This window comes from Charadrius vociferus, unplaced genomic scaffold (assembly GCF_000708025.1).
Source record: "Charadrius vociferus isolate BGI_N301 unplaced genomic scaffold, ASM70802v2 scaffold306, whole genome shotgun sequence".
Classification (NCBI taxonomy): Eukaryota; Metazoa; Chordata; class Aves; order Charadriiformes; family Charadriidae; genus Charadrius; species Charadrius vociferus.
In genome coordinates this window covers 753,573-770,916 of record NW_009648963.1, presented here as the reverse complement: position 1 = coordinate 770,916, position 17,344 = coordinate 753,573, and the positions used below count along the sequence as shown (strand labels likewise).

At 40.8% G+C, this 17,344-nt stretch overlaps 1 protein-coding gene across 1 annotated transcript in view; it reads left to right on the top strand.

The window, feature by feature from the left end:
• The window catches only part of BOD1L1 (biorientation of chromosomes in cell division 1-like 1), a 135,641-nt gene that overhangs the window by 7,573 nt on the left and 110,724 nt on the right, over positions 1-17,344 (top strand). The window contains exon 2 of the mRNA XM_009887656.1: positions 12,045-12,079. Coding sequence (XP_009885958.1) covers positions 12,045-12,079 — 35 coding nt within the window. The remainder of the gene's footprint in view (positions 1-12,044; positions 12,080-17,344) is intronic.

Genomic DNA, 17,344 nt, shown 5'->3' with positions numbered 1-17,344 from the left:
GAATGTGCCAAGGAGCTCACTGAACCAGGACATGTCACACTGGATTCAGGCTGAAGCAAATGAAAGTTTGCCATTTTAGCCTTTAATGTGGCAGTGGAGTAAAAAACATGCCAGGATATGTGTCATGTAAATATTTGTTAGAGGCTGGCTAATTACATGGGAGCGGGATGCTAACTTGAACTATGGCTTAGTTAAAAGTAAAATAGGCAATAGGCAGCCAATGTTTTTATCCTTAGTCACCACTACCATGAGCATTTAGTCACCTTTACCAGCCATTGGTAAAAATGACCTTGCGAGCAAGGAACTGGTCAGGGATCGAGCCCGAGTTCAATTCCCAGTTCTGCCGCAGGGGCTGCATGTGCCAGGATTAGATGGTAATATCCTGGTTTACAATGGCAGGTGATTTTTCTGAAAGAAACAGGAAATAAACAGGTACTGAATAGCAATTTAGTGTAAGCAGGGCTGATTGTGTGTGAAATGAGGTACTGGAATAGTTATTCAGCATATGCAAAAGCAGGCTTGGCCCTAGATGAACCCGCATGATTAAAAGCATTAACAGTAGTATTAAAAACAAGCCCTTCAGCCCTCTACTTACTTCAAGTCTTCATTTGCAAAATAAGACTAATATACTTCTTTGAATAAGAATTATGTCTTCTATCTTGTCAACTTGGATGTTTTGGATAGTTTCTTTTCTAGTTGTAAGAGCAACGCTGATAGCCCAGAAGTACTGATTTCAGCCGGAAGATCTAAACATTGCTACAATACAGATAGAACAGAACAGAACGGAACAGAACGGAATAGAATAGAATAGAATAGAATAGAATAGAATAGAATAGAATAGAATATTTCAGTTGGAAGGCAACTTCAATGATCATCTAGTCCAACTGCTTGACCACTTCCTGGCTGACCAAAAGTTAAAGCCCATTATTAAGGGCATTGTCCAAATGCCACTTAAACACTGACAGGCTTGGGGCATCGGCCACCTCCCTAAGAAGCCATTTCCAGTGTTTGACCACCCTCTCAGTAAAGAAATGCTGCCTGATATCGAGTCTAAACCTGCCCTGGTGCAGCTTTGAACCATTCCCATGTGTCCTGTCACTGGATACCAGGGAGAAGAGATCAGCGCTTCCCTCTCCACTTCCCCTCCTCAGGGAACTGTAGAGAGCAATGAGGTCGCCTCTCAGCCTCCTTTTCTCCCAACTAAATAATGACAGCTGTAAAGTATTTTCTTAAGCCTTTCACCAGTTTTTTAGGAGTCATGTTTTAAGAAAAGCCAAAATCAGCCTTTCCCTGGGAATCATGGAGTTTTCAGTCAAGTATGGTAACTGAAAACAAATCTGAGAAGCAGCTTTCAGATAATACGGACTCAGGCTCCTGATTCATCTCAGGTAGTAATGAAATATTTGAAATACAATGAAATAAGTGTTTTTGAACCAACCATATTTACTTTTAATTCCCTAAACTGGAACAGGGATTCATCATATTACATACTAACATTCTAGTATAATATATGCTTCCGTCTCATTTCTCAATCTCTGTTCACCTTCTTCTGCCAGTGGAATATAACAAAACATTGTATAAAATTCACAAACTGGGGGGTAAGGGATTTTGTCTTATTTGCACTTACCAACTGGGACCACCACAAGAATTGTGAAAATAAAATTGTCAGTGATACGGCTGCAATCCAGAGTGAAAGTGCTTGAAATCTCAGGAGAAAAGTCTTTCCTCCAAAATTTCCAACCTGGCTTGCCAGAACTGGGAGCTTCAGATTCAGGTAATATTGCAGGAAACAGCAACTTTGGGGGCATAACTGTTCTGTTCCCCATGTTCCCCAGTCCTTGACCACAAAGTGTGAACATCTGCCAGTGAATTCACAGGCTTTCTTTTGTCCACAGAAAAGTTTAAGTCTTTCAAGACCTTTTTTTAACTTGAATCTGAATGCCAAACTTTTTACTTTTTTGGTAGTTTTTTTACAGCCAGAAACAGTCTCTCCTTTCCTCACAAGCAATATTCTAAGGCTTCATGGTATTATTTATGATCGTTCCTATAATTTTATCTGGAACTCATCAGAATTGTTACCAAACTTGCAGAACTCTTGACTTCACACCCAATGATAAATAAATGTTTTTCGTTTACAGACTAATGAAACTTGCTCTCTACACTTTATCCATTAAAGTTTAAACAAATACCCTTTAGCATGTTGCAAGCACATTTAACTGCAGAATAATAACATTTTCTTTGATTAAAGCTTGGCTGTCTTACAGATCATTGATTAATAGGAAAAAAAGTGTGACAAGACTTCCAAGGAGGGAGTGGCTGTTGAATGGATCTCAGATTTTGCAAAGGAATAGTTTCCTCGTGAAAGACAGATATTAAATCAATTTTTTTAAAGAAATGTTCTTTCAGTCACTGTGATGTGTGTCTTTACATAAATACAAGTTTGTTTCACCAATTCTGCTAAATCTAATATCCTTGCAAGCTGGCCACAAAGCTTTCGTATTAATTAGGCATTTCATAACTCCAGAGACATCCCCCTTTTGACCCGATCATCCTTTCCCTCTTCTTTTTCTACTAAACCTCCATGTACATCTGGGATTGGCTGTCTCAGTAATGCTTCGCAGTCTTCTGAGACACGGCCTTTGTCTACCCAGAAGTCTTAAACCGCCTCGCAGGTGAGCACACACTAGGCTCTGGCTATTATACTGACCTACTGGCAGCACCAGAAGGTGCTAATTTTCATCTTTTTGAATAGCTGGCCTTCATTCAACTGCTGAAGGAGAGGCTGGTGTTTCTTGGTGTTTCTACAAAAGGTCCTCTTGAGAGTTCAGGGGACTTAATTTCTTGATTGAAATGTGTACAGCCCTTTTATACTTTTTGGGCGCTGACTAACACACACGTATTTCAGTAGTATATGTGCAGGAATTCCCTAAAAATCACCTAGAGATTCATTAAATTTGAAGCCACAAAGGACCATTAGATTGTCTAGTCTTTATATCACAGGCCAATTACACATCACTTTTACATGGAGCCTAAAGACTTATTTCTGACAAAAACATAGTTTCTACGAAGGTATCAAATCTTGATGAACATCCTAGGCAATAGGAAAAAAATCCACCTCCCCTGTGAATAATCTGCTGTAATGGAAATTGCTACTAAAAATCTGTGTCGTATTTTTCAGATTAATTTGCCTGCTTTCTGCTTCCAGGCATTGATTCCAGAGGAGCCCTTTAGAAAACTGGATTTTTTCTTCATTAAGATTTTTATACACTCTCACCAAATCTTGTGTCTGATAAACAGACTGAGCTTGGTGAGTTTTTCTTTGTGAAGCATTTCCTCCAGGTCTCTCATAATTTTTGTGTCTCTCTATAATTGTCTCAAATTTCTCAACAACTTTTTAAAATGAAGGTGCCAGATCGAGAGATGTTATTCTAGCATCAATCTTATTCTAGCACCAATCTTATTCTAGCGCGTGGAAGTTAAAATCATTTCCTCATTTCTCATCAGTGATCTCCAGTGTATACATCCCGAGGTGGCACTTCTTGGCATATTGTGAAAGGAGTTTTGGAACCAGGACTTTATAACCTTTAAACCCATAGAAGAATCCCATTCAGTGAAATTTCCCCCTGTACATTCACTCCTTGAGATCTATCATTTAACCATTGCTTAATCCCATTTAACGTATTAAATACTGATATTACAAGAAGCAATTTTTTAGATAAGGGTCAAATGCAGTGCTAAGTCAAATGTCTTTAAGAAGTCTAGCCATCTATCTTAATAACCTGAATTTAAATTAAAAATAAAAAAATACATCAGGTTTGTTTCACAAGGCCTCTTTGCCATAAAATCATATTGTTTCGTATTTACATATTTTATCCTTTATTTTCTCTTTCTTTTCAGATTTAATCTTTCATTAGATTTTCTGCTGTTCCACCTTGTACTGATGGCAGGTTAGCCATTCTCTGTGTAACTCATGCTATGCCTCTTGCTTTTTGAGTGTTATCATAAATTTAGTATTCCTCCAGCCCTCTGTCTTCTCCCTGGGTTTCCAAGATACATTCCTAGCCAGCTCTTTTGGACATCTTGGAAAAGTTCTGCTATTTTTTAAACATTTATCTTTAATAGACACTACGATCTTCCTTAGTCACTGGACTGGACAGTAATTCCTAGCACTAATGGAATGAAGTACCCCTTGCTCCTTCTTTCCAAATTCTCCAGAGCCTGTTGGCCTTTAGCAGTCAAAAAAAGCGTCAAATACTTTGTTGGCCATTTGCACATTTTATCAAAATACTCTTCCCACGATTCTTTTTGTTGCTGGTGTTATTGGACAAATACACAGAGTTCAGTGGTTTAGTTTGCTGCCAATAGAGGATGCAAGGGCCTTATGTTCCTGTTTATTAACTGAGTTTATTAACTAAAACCATCTTTTATCAAACATGGACTTTCTTGATGTGGAAAAGAAAAATCACACACCACGTGACCTGCATTATAAACTCAGACTTCTGTTTCCCACATGCCTCTGTCTCTCAGCCAGATGTCCTTGGGCTCACCCACAGGTTCAATGTTATTGGGAGGGCATAGACAAGCGTATGCCCTGCAGGTGCAACGCTGTCAGCTTTACTCCGGGTGGAACCATCCAGAGTACAGTTGGGCAGGGAGCTGAGATGAGCCATACAAGAAGAGACATGAGATTTTGGCTTGTTTTGCATTGGCAAGAGAGGCTCTGAAGGGAAATTTAATAACATTGCATCTTAGGAGATGGGCCAGTATGTCTGAAAGAGGACAGTTAGTTAAAGTAGCAAGGTTGACGTCAGAATAAATGGGTATACACTGGCCAGAAATAGATGTAGGCTGAAGTCCTTGATGTGACATGGCACACTGCAGTATCCTGGCCCTGGCTCTCGCCCTCAGCAGTTCCTCCCAGTGCTGTGTCCTGTGTTTTCATGGTTCCACATAAAAAACATACTCTTTGCGAGTTACACCAATCTACACCAATCTCTGTTATCCTTGAAGAAATAACCTCAGTCCCAAGGCAAGGGCCACTTTTTGTCACTTTATGCAGCAAATGACATAAAAAGTGTTTGGGCAGAAGATAATTTCTGAGCAAAAATAGCAAGAAAGAGCACACAAAAGTCTGAGTGCTTATGCAATGCAAATAAGGATTTCTTTGTGGGGCGAATCAGGATTGCTTTTCGTATTATTTACTTTTGCTTGCTTGGGGATTTTTTTTCTTGTTAAACCAAAAATAGTTTTCCTCTTATTTGAATAATCATGATTACTGCAGTACCACCTGTGACAGCTCTAGCCATTATTTAATAACAAAATAGACAGAAGGTAGAAATAATGTGGAATTGCTGTAGCAAGAATAAAGAAAAAGGAGAGTTCTTTTACACTAGATGAATGAAATGAGCAAAAGTATTTACTGTTTAGACACGTAGTACTCTTCATGCATATTAGAAGTGACCTTTCTTCCAAAGCTGTACCTTTTCTCATGGTGTCTATCAGGTGTCTTATACTGAACCAATTAAAGTGTGGTGACATCCAGAAGGCAGTATCAAAAAAGAATAGCTAAAGTAAACTAAAATGGTCTTACAAGCAAACAGGAGAAAGCACTTGGGTTTGAAATATATTTTTCTCTTGCTAGACTAAGCAGGGTGAAAAACTCTACATATCAAAAGGAAGAGAACATGTAACTGCTCTCCGTGAGCTATAAACCAAAACTAGATTATCATAAAGCTGTTTATCGCTAGTGTGGGAAGGGAAAGGAAAGAAGAAACTTTGAGAAAACTTTGCAAGCAGATTTTAACTTTTTGTAATATATATGCCATACTTAACTATTCATTGACTAGTTTTCTACTGTAGTTTTTGGTCTCTGCCTCACTTGGAAGCTGTCAGCTGCAAGAATTAGAGATTTGAGGACTTTTGATGAGAAACAACCCCCATATTGAGAATAAGAGGAGCAGAGTCCTTAAAATTAAAACCACTCTTAAAAATACCACTTATATGAATGTTAAAACCACTCTTAAAAATACCACTCAGATGTGAATGCTTACTACTTGGAAGGTTATAATTTTATAGCATTTGTCCTCCACATTTATTTTCTCAGGTATCTGTAACAGATGACATTTATCCTGCTGTAGTGATCAAAATGGCCCTGTATTCATCAGCAGCATATACAAGTGTCCTGGCAGTTTCTGCAGACAAGAAACGGGACAGATAGCAGCATATTGGGAAATTTTTTCTATTTTTTTCTTCCCATGGAAGTAATTGCAGATATCGGTGCCAATACACCTGAAGTCCTGTTTTGACCACTGCCTCTGTGCAAAAGTCAGCATGACGTCTTCACTGCACTAGTCCCCTGTTTGATGACCGCAGAAAAACGAAGGCTTCGTGGTGTCTTGTATGGCTGAATTTCATTTTCAAAGCAAAGAGCTCAGTAAGGAAATACAGCATCACTTTTTATCTCAAAATAATAATGGCACAACAAGTTACAAGATGATGAGGTTGTGTTACAGACTGGAGTGCATCTGAGGTGGTTTTGGTGTATCCTTTCTTCTGCCCATAACAAGACCGTGGCTGTTACTGCTGCTTTTCATAAAGCACCATATTTCCAAGGTGTGGATATCCCCATATGTCAAATATTTTAGTTGTTATGCCTCCCAAATGCAGTCAGATCATCATGGCTTTTTAATTTAATGCCAATGGCCTTAATTAGATCAGATCATCAACTAGAAAATTAAGCTACCACAAAATAAACATGTTAACACAGTGGGAGGACTCCTGCTTGCAGAGTGCATCCAGCACTGCTTTGTTCTTGGATCCAGTCTCCAGCCTGCTTCACAAGCCCCTGCTTCTACTTGACAAGGTTGTGGACCACTACAAAAGCAAGTTGAATATTCACTAACCATCCCAGGTATCAAAGATCTCGGGGCTCTATAGATGATGTTCTGTCAGGGGGATATATAAATGAAAACTAAAAAAACCCACCAAGCTATAATGCAGCTTGGAAGCGGAGTGCTTACAAATTTACCATACATACTGACATTTATTTGGACCATCAAGACTTTTTTAGCCAGTGAAGTGGTTCAGCTATTTGTAGATTTTAAGACCAGAAGGTATTTCCCTGTTCATTTAGTTGATGTCTACAACGTTGACGAGGTCAAGGGGTCTCATGCAGCAACATCTGCAAAAGCCTGTAACTTCCAAGTAACTTCTAGCTATAAGATAGTTTAGAAGGACATCTAGCTCTCTTTAAAGACTTCAAATGGGGGAAGGCCATATACCATGGACCAGTCTAAGGTGTTCAAATATGTAAATAAAATACTACACTGCATCCATTATTTCTTCCCTGCAGAGAAGCTGAGAAAAAGAATGAACCATAGGTAATGTATATCATTTGCCTTGCTTAACATGAAGGCAAGTCTGCTGGGCACTGGCGGTCTTCTGAACAGAGACACAGCAAGCCCCAACAAAAAAACTGAGAAGTGAGATGAGTTAGTGTTCACATAGCAGCAGACTCTCAGGGCTAAGCTTTCCACTATCTGTGTGCATCTGCCAGGTTTGCCTTGGGTACCTATGTACGGCGAGGCCCTGTGCTGTGTAGAGGTACTCCGAGAACAGCATGAGATCTAACAGCAACGTGGAGTTAAAATAAACCATCATTGTCATAGGATTCTATCTTCCTTGTAGCTTCTGATGTGTCCAATACTACAATTTTTGTTTCTTTCTTCTCCTGAGACAATGTATACTGACATTCAGTGCTCAATCATTCCTCTCTCAATAGGCAGGATAATTATCAGTCTTTTCCTCCCCGATGTACAGGGTTATCTTCATGTATTTGAAAGTTGTTCACCTGTTCAGACATAAATGGGTGGAATATTGAACACTGTAGCACAAGACACAAAAGTTGCTAATATATTTTCCACTTTCACCCATTCCCCCCTGCTTTTCTAAATCTTACATTCAGCAACTTGCTGGTAGCAGAATTTAATTACTGAAACACATCAATCACTGGTTTTAGGTCCATTGTGAAAAGCAAATTAGATTTCCTTGCGTATTACAAAAGCCTTTCCTTTGTTTTGCAATAGAAATGACATAGCACAGGCATGAAAAGCGCAGACAGAAAAAAAAGACAAAAGAGAAGAATGGACTGTGAACATAAAGGGCATATTTATACTGACAGACACAAGAACACCTCTGAAATTGGAACTTTATTGGCCTGATACATAAAGGCACATTAGTTAGTCCATAGGTCAATAGGAGTTAAATACAGTCTAGCAACTGCATTAATGTTAAAAAAAAAAAAAAAATAGAAAGGCCAAGAATCCCCCTTTCACTAGGGCATTGCTACTCAATGAATGTGAGAATAGCCAAAGTGGTGAGAAGCAAGGTCGACAGGAGACAGGGTTTGAGGTTACAGCTGCTGTAAGGGGGTAAAATAGGGAGGACTAAGCAAAAGGCAAGAATAGACTATACCCCTCCATGATACTTTCCCAGCCACCACCTATTTTCAGCTCAGGGACTTCCTGGGTTAAGTCTGGCTTCTGTGTAGTTGGTATTCCCCAATGTATTTCTCTTCTAGTCCAGTCTCTCCCTGGTCCCCCCTAAACCTTTAGTATTCACCGCGTCCTTTGGCAGGCAGTATCACTGACATATTACCTGCTGCATGAAGAATAACCTACTTCTGTTTGTTTTGAAGCTTGTTCCGACGATCTTACTTTGACGATACCTAGTACTTATAGCAGAAGAGACAGTGAACCATCAACCCCCATCCATCCTCTCCACCTCACTCCTGATTTTATAGCCCTCTAGCATGTCCCCTGTAATTTGTCTCTTTTCCAGAAAGAAGAATCTTAGCTTACTTAGTTATTCCTCGCACAGCACACGTCCCATATATTGATAGCCCTTGACAATCAAGGACAATTGAACCTTTTTCCAGTTCTACTACATTCTTTCTGAGATGAAAAGAACAGAACAGTACAAAGACACAGACGCGCCATGCATTTATATAAAGGCATAATGATGAACTCTGTTTTGTTCTCTATTGCTTTACCAATAGTTCCTAACATTTGCAATTTTGTTACTGTTGTTGTTCAGTGCTCAGCACTGGGCTGTCATTTTCATGGAATTATTGATTGTATCCCCAAAGTCTCTCTCCAAACTGGAAAAGGTTAGGTCAGAACCCCTCATTTGACAAATGAAATCAGGGTGATGTCTTTTGTACATGCATCACTTTGCTTTGACTCGCATTTAATTTCACGATCTATCCAGGCTGTGCAAAGCCATGTTTTCATTCGGATCTCCCTTTTCAGTTATGTTCTGTTCTTAGCAGTGTTTCAAGAGCTGCTAGGAGCACAACATACCAAAGCCTGCACACAGAAGGTGGTATCTCCATTGCTCCATTCAATAGGACACCTCCAAACTGAGGTGTCCTACTGAAACATCAGCGTGAGCAAAGATGAGACATAGAATTCCAGGAAAACAGTTTGGACAGGGAGATACAAGAATGAAGCTGAAAGACAAACATCAGCGTGAGCAAAGATGAGACACAGAATTCCAGGACAGTTTGGACAGGGAGATACGAGAATGAAGCTGAAAGATCTTTCTGTCTGTCAGCCATTAATAGCTCACTTATTTTGGGGAATCTAAACTAACTTGTTCAGTCATTTTATAGATGAGAAGGTGAAATTCAGTATCTGTGTGTGTACACGGAAGACTTGTCTAAGGTCTAGAAATGAAAAAAGGGGAAAAAAAACATTTAAAGTCTGAAGGTCCTTACAGTGGATTTTCCTCTGGGCATATCTAGCCTGTGCCACAGCTTTCCTTGTAAAACTTGATAGTGGTTTTTATTGAGATTAGAGGAAGTGTTTATTACACCATTATAAATTGTAATTTTTTGCAGCCACGATAAACAAAGGCCAGAAGATCACTAGGGAAACTCTCCTGGTAAGACACAGAGCAGAGATCTTGAACTTGTTTGTTCTGAGTTTAGTGAAGTGACATTATCACATACAGTTTCATAAGTTTGTATGAACTCGCAACACTTTGCTGATCATGGTAATGCAGACCTATCCTATGATCCAAATTCTGTTTGAAAACATTATCTGGTTTATGGTCCTAATTTTAAGTGTTGTCTGCAAGGATATTACCACTCAGATATTTGTATTCTTTTTGTTGCTCATATCCATGAAACGTCACACCGAAAAGACCTGGGAAGGGTGTATTGGAGGTTTATTTTCCGCTGTTGTATGTATACTTATTTTCCCTAAATTTTGGCTCTGGATAAAGTACTTTCACTATAAAATTCCACCAGTCAGCTCTGTGATAGAGTGTAAATGTTGACAGCTCATGTAAAGAGAATTACTTTGTAACAACTGTTGCAAACCAATTTTTTTTTACACAGTATAGCTGTTTTAGCCAAATTCCACTGGGCTTTTCTAAACACCTTCCTCCCTTTGTCCTGTCCCCCACGTGCTTCAGAGGGTCACTTAACATTTCATTTGTCCTGAGTTATTGTGGTGCCACTGCCCGCTGTTACAGTTACTGCATTTCATCTTCCTCTGCAGCTTTGCTGAACTCTCTTTTACATTACCACAAGTAGCAACATTCACAAAGTGCTTAGGGATCCATCTGCTTAGCGTGGTATACATGTAGGATCATTACCACCACTAACAGTTAATAACCTTCTGCATCCTCCCAGAAATACCTGTATTTATTTTGTCTAGAGCCCGTCTTCAGGAAATAAGACAGCACAATTCATCATGGTCCAGGCATGCAATCGTGTTCTTAGGTCAGGGAAAAAAAAAAAGTGATGCAGTCTGGGAAGTCAGCCCAAGAGCTTCTTAAATACAAATGGTGTCAGGGCTCCATGGGGGTGGCAGGGCAGGGTCTTGCCAGCTGGAGCCTGTCCCATCACCTCAGCAGGGACCAGGGCATCTGGGGAGCAGCCAAGGGCACCCCTGGCCCGGGGCATGAGGCACCTCCCTGGGGACAGGGTTGAGACCAGGCCGGGATGTCAACCTGCGGGTGGGGGTCAGCTGGGTTGAAAAGAGGTCCTGGGCCAGAGGCAGGGCTGGGGACACCCCAGGAGAGGCTGGCAGGGACAGTCCATCCCTTTAGTGCCCTCAGGCCATGGCAGTGTGCGCTTGGGTGAACTCCAGCTAAATTCAGCCTTCCCTCTCTCCATTCTCCACCCCCTGCCCCCCCACTTTTAAAACTCTTGAAAACTAGTACCAACAGGTTGTAGCATATTAATATACCTCCTGGGGTTTTGGTAGGCCAGGCTTTAACTGGTGCATGACTGAGTGTTTCAGTCCTGTCTGCATGTTCTGATATTAACTGTGTTTGTCATGCTACGTAAGGGCCATGATCAGCAGCTGGCCTCAGGCAAAGGGAAAGTAATCAGTCTTTTGGAGAACTTTTCCAGTGGCTGCCAAGAATTTTCTGCATGAGGAAGCCTATTAACAAGCATCATGTGAGAGAGTGTTTACAGAAAGCCAGAAAATGCTGACCCAGAATAAGGAAAATGTCCCCTCTACGTAGTTTCACAGCTGAATAACTCTCTGCTATTTCATTGAAGGGATTTATAGATAAGAGTTACAAAATAACTGTACAAAGGCACTTTTAAAACATGTTTACAGCAACAACAGCCCAGTCCCATAAGATAATTTTTGAGATTACATTTCAAGGGACAAAGGAATGTTCCTGGGATATAATATCTGTGCAAAGTAAGATCTCAAAGGTCAGATGGAGCATCTGACCCAACGAGCTCCTTCCTCTCTGCCTCACCTTGTGACTAAGCCGGTGTAATGACAGACCTGCAAAAGCCTTGTGCACAAGTTAACTTGATGTGCTCCTAAAGGAAACTCAATAAAACCTCAAGTCGTGTAATGAAAATAAACTGCACAATTACCAATGGCAGATATTCTATTATTTATAACCCATAAGGAAAAGGGCATTTTAAAATTCCTTACCAGGAGCTTTGCCAGAGGAGCGAATATTCACATAAACTATGTCTTTTAATTCTGTTATAATTTTGCTTTTTTTAGGCTATAAAAGTATGTTCAGAGCTGAAATGTGGAAGGTAAGCATTTAAGCTTTTTCTCAGACCAAATACTCACTATTTATATCAATTCCACTCTTTTCTCATGTTTGCCTCTAAACTTTCAACTGACTGAAGCGTAGCAAGTCCTCAGGTGCTTGGCAGTTGCCTGCCCTAAGCCTTTCACTAGGGATTTACAAAACCTTTGGTGGAGCAGTGCCGATGATCTGTCATATCATGCTGATGCACTTCTGTCACCTGTGTGATCGTCCTCTTGTCACTGAGCTAGAGCGAGGGGGGGCACAGCCTTCGTGCCCCATCTGATGCTACTTGTGCACAACTGCTGAGATTTTTTTTTATTAGCCTGTTAAACCTGAAATGAAAAAAAAAGAGGAACCGAACCAGTTGTGACAGAAGAGATTAGTCCAACTTGTTGCCACATGACATGCCTGAAGTTAATACACAGCATTGCTGCTTTGAAATAGTGACATTTCCATTAAAAAAGGTAGTAATCGAATCACCCTGAACTAAACCGTCTGCCTTTGTAACTGAGATTCTATCTACAGTGGCATTTAACATAAACTGTAAACACAGAAAATGAATTTGCCTTTTATGTATTACCTTGTGCTCTTAGCAGATAAATTTCAAAAGGCTGTACGTTTTATCTCTCTTTCAAACTTCTCCACCTTGTGCCTGTCTGTGCCTACGGAGACTGACGCACATATCCTTACGTACGTGCTCTGTGCACACATACGGTGGTGATATCATACACAAAGTTGCAGAGCAATTTAATATACATCCTCTACCACTGCAGGTGAGCTTTGCCAACTAATTGGGTCTGCATAATCTCCTAATGTACCCAGCTTTCATTCCAGCAACAGTCAGAAATGTAAAATGCCTGATAACTGTTCCTACTTTTCTCAAAAATGCCAAATCTGAAGTTTCCTCCAAAAATTATACTGGACTGAATTTTGAGGGAACTTGCTTGGTTTTCATTCTTTGACTTAGGTTAAAAAGATACTAAAATCAAGGGTTTACAGAAAAAGGAATAAAGCAAGTGATAAAACTGCACAAAATCGTGTTGTCATTACCTTTCTTACGCACCTACTGATGGAAAACAGCATAAACTGCCTATACCCCACTCTGGCCACGCCGATACCGAGTGGTGTTTCAGTAGGTAGGCAGCCACATGGTGCCCCAGCTCCTCCTGGAGCTGTAAGCACAGAGATGACAGCGCGGATGGCTCGTGGGCACGTGCCTTCAGTGGAAGGTGCACCCTCTCCCACCTCCTGAAGAAAGGTGTTCACTGAGCAAGAGGCTGTGTCCCTGGCTCTGCTGGGGGCTGCACGCCCTAGGGATGCTCCACGCACAGTCGGAGGGAAAGCCAAGCTCTGAGTTACGGTGTTGGCTGTGGACTGAGCGGGTGAAGGACTCTACCCCAGCAGGTGGTGTGAATTCCCTCCTGAGGGTTTGCAGGAGTGGTAGGCTGCCCCCTGGAGAGCTGCTATTGCAAACTATTAATTATTAACACTGCTGATGAAAGGGAGGAGGCCAAAGGAGCAATTCTCAATGACCTGGAGAGGTCAGAAACATTGGCAAAAAATATCAAGCCCCAGTACAATTTGGAAAAAAAATAAAGATGAACAGACATGCTGCCAAAAAAGCCTGAATGCTGAGCTTCAGGGAGATGGAGAAAACTCAAAGAGCAGTTTCAGAAATGCGACTACAAACAGTAAGCTACAAACTGTGAAATGGCAGCAACAAATGCAAAAAATTAATTTATCATATCAAAATTGTGTGGTGGTGCTTTTGCCCACTGACTTCTGGAGATTTTCATGTACACAGCCACGGTACAGAAATTTCGAACTCTGCCTGTATATGCAGCATATACATGAAGCAATTGGAGTTTAATGGTAATTAATTAAAGGGTTTGTGTGAAAATTTGAAACATATTCAGTGAAAATTCTTGTGAGGATTAATTCTTCTCACAATAATAATTTTAAATGACAAACTTCAATCATTTTCAAAAATATTTACTTTTTTATATATAAGTGAAATCATAATTCCCACATCTTTACTGTTAAAAAATTCTTCATGACAAAAGCTTTGCTTCTGTGAGAACAAAATAGTCTTTTCCAGGAAATATAGTTCAATCAAAATTAAAAAGTGGTTGAAAACACACCTGGTTCCTGCAAAATATTTTGACAGAAACCTCTTGTCAGCTATAGATAAACATTGCCTTCAGATTCCTGCACCACATATTACAGAGCTAGCTCATTTTTTTTGTCCATGAAACACCTGAACATAACATCAGGCATTAATATCTATGCTATCATCACCTAGACACGAGCAAAAAAGATTTAAATTAAAAAAAAAAAAAAAACCAATACTTACATGAATGTCTATCTAAGAGTTACATGACTGTTTCTTCTTAAGAGTTGTAAGTTTTCCATCTGAGACTACAGATTCTTCAAAACAAGTTCCACATGCATGTTTGGGTCTGTGAATAAATCATGATGGTCACTATGACCGGCCCCATTTGGCATCACAGTGACACGAACCATTGCTGCCATCACTAAGGTCTATCAGCTTGGCAGTCACATTGAAATGCATTTGCCTGAGAGCCTTCTTGGGGACTGCTCTGGCCTTGCCAAGCACAATTTGGTGTTTGCAGGCTCTGTATGGCATTACATGGACACAAGCAATTCCTCGCTCTTGGCAGAGACGTGCTGGAATGGGACATGCCACCTCATTCCATCACCTGCTTTTTACCTCTGGAGTACATGATTTTCCATCTAAAATGCCAGTAAAAGCAGTCTGCAGCATCGGACCAGCTGATACAGGCAGCTTTTCTGGAATCCAGCCCAGCTGAGACCTCAGCACAGATCTCATCATCCTCCTTCCTCCCTATTGTATTTCTCATTCTGTACCAAAGCATTTTTTTTTTGCTCCTGCTTCCTACCCTCTTCCCACACATTTCTGTGATACCCTCATATCAATATGTGTGTCTTCATGGGATCACAGGACAAGTCAGTCTGGAAGGGACCTCAGGAGGCCTAAAGCCCAACCACCTACTCAAAGCAGGACAAGCTGGGACATCAGATCAAGTTGCTCAGGACTTGACCCATCTGGGTTTCAAAAATCTCCCATAGAGATTGCACAGACTCTCCAGGCAACCTCTCTGTCCCACTGCTTGCCTATCCGCATGGAGAAAAAGGGCCTAAAACACAGAGCTTTGTGGCAATGGCTTTCCCTCAGAAGCACTCAGGGATATATAGCCAGCAGCTGAGCTCTCCTTTCTATCCAGTGTCCTCAAAAGTTGCATACTAAACAGCCTGTTTGGCATGCTCTGGACTGAGCTCATGACAGTGTGACCTCTGTGTGACAGCTTTTGGGGATCTGTGGCCAACAGCAGAGCTGTGACAAAACTCTGCACACACTGTGCAGTACTTCTTCTACCTGACACCTAAATGTGTCCATTTAGAAGACAAAACTCAGTGTCTTCTCTTGCTATTGCTATTTCTCTTTGTTGCTACAGCGATGGCAAATGAAGACAGGGACAACGATCATCACATCCAAAAAATTCTCTGGGATTTTGGTGCCGAAGCAGTTAAATGAGCAATGCCAAGATCCTTCTCAACTAAAGAAGCACGGCAAGCACAAACAGAGGTGGTATTTAAGGACAGCAGCTACAAGAGTGATAGGAATTTGCAGGCTACAAGGCTCAGTGCAGTAGGTATATTTTCTCTGCTTTGGAACAACTGCTTAGCACTGTAAGAAGAGAGGCTTCCCACAACAATTTGTCACAGGCTTGGCAAGATACAACTGAAGGAGATGCACAAGAATCTGACTGACCTTTCGCAACTAAGACCACACAAGCGCATGCAATGCAATTACCTTGTGTTATTGTGATGAGAGAAAATTTCATTTCAACTCTGGACCCAGATGACAAGTGTTCCAATACCTTATTTTTTTCCAGGAATGATGTCTGCAGGAAACTCTGAGTCATCTAGAGAGGGAAGAGATGAATAATATCCACCTTGAACTCTAGACATAAATGAGAACTTTCCAACCTGAAGTTGGGAAGAAAAAATCTGTTTGTTTCCTATAAAAGGAAGGTGGTATTTTGTGAGAAAAAGCAGAACAGAGGGATATAGAAGCCATCCCCAACCTACCTAACTTCTCAGTTATTGCACAGTTATATCTTCCAACATCTTCCAGAACAACTGGTTTCAGCCGGTGTCAGAATATTGGACCAGTAAATCCTCAGCTTGATTTGGTGTAGCATCTCTCTTGCATTAGAACACGCTGCAGGGCAGGCAGACTCATGTGGATGTTGGTAATGGTTAGCAACATTTTGCTCTGTATGTTCTCTGCCACAGGGGCTCAAAAGAGAATCGCAAAGCAGAACACTGACTGACTTGTTTGCAAATATGGGAGCAATTCTGCAGGCAACCTTCCTGTATACCCTCTCCTACAGATTAAGAGCACTGCTATCAGGCACACATTGTGCAGCGTGTAATGGCTTGAGCTGAGAGTTTGCATAGGGCTTTTTGTTATTTAGCTTTCTTCTGACTTTTAGAAGCAAGAAAAATCTCCTTAGGAAAGGTGGATTGCTTTAGTTGCTCGAGCACAAAGTAAACCAGGTTTGCTAGAGGTCAGTTCCCACAGTCTGTCTGGCTTACCAGTGAATGCCTGACAGTTGCCAGTGAAACAGCTGAACTTGTTGTATTTTTTAAATGGTTGAAGACAGGATTTTCAGCCCAGAGAGATCAATTTGCCTGTGGGAAGGACCTTTCCAGCATTCTAGAATAACTGAAGCTCTCGTATGTGTGCAAAAGATCTGAAAATGTGCAGCAAGCATTTTCTGAAGGGCTTGGATTTCTAAACCCAGAACTAGCAAGTCTGAGGAAAACACGAGTCCAACAAACTATAGACCTAAAAGTCTGAGCTGTTTGTGCTGTTGGAAAGGATATGAAAAATAAAGAAGGTTTTTCCAAATAAAATTTATAGACTACTTCTATAAGTCAAGACCAGCTAAATGCAAAAACAGAAATGCCAAGTGGTCTTATTTTGTTCTCTCCGTTTTAGGATCAGAAAAATCAAATTTGGCCTGTGGAGGGAACTCTAGGGAGCTTCCCAGGGTGAGAGGGGATGCCCAGCGCTGGGGCTGAACCTGAATTTTGTGGCTGTGACAGTCTCTTCTGCATCATCACGTCCAAAGCAAGAGGAAGGGTTTGAGCAAAAAGAGAGGTACCCAGAAAACCATCAACTTAGAAGCTCTCACTCTCTTCATAAAGCTACTTA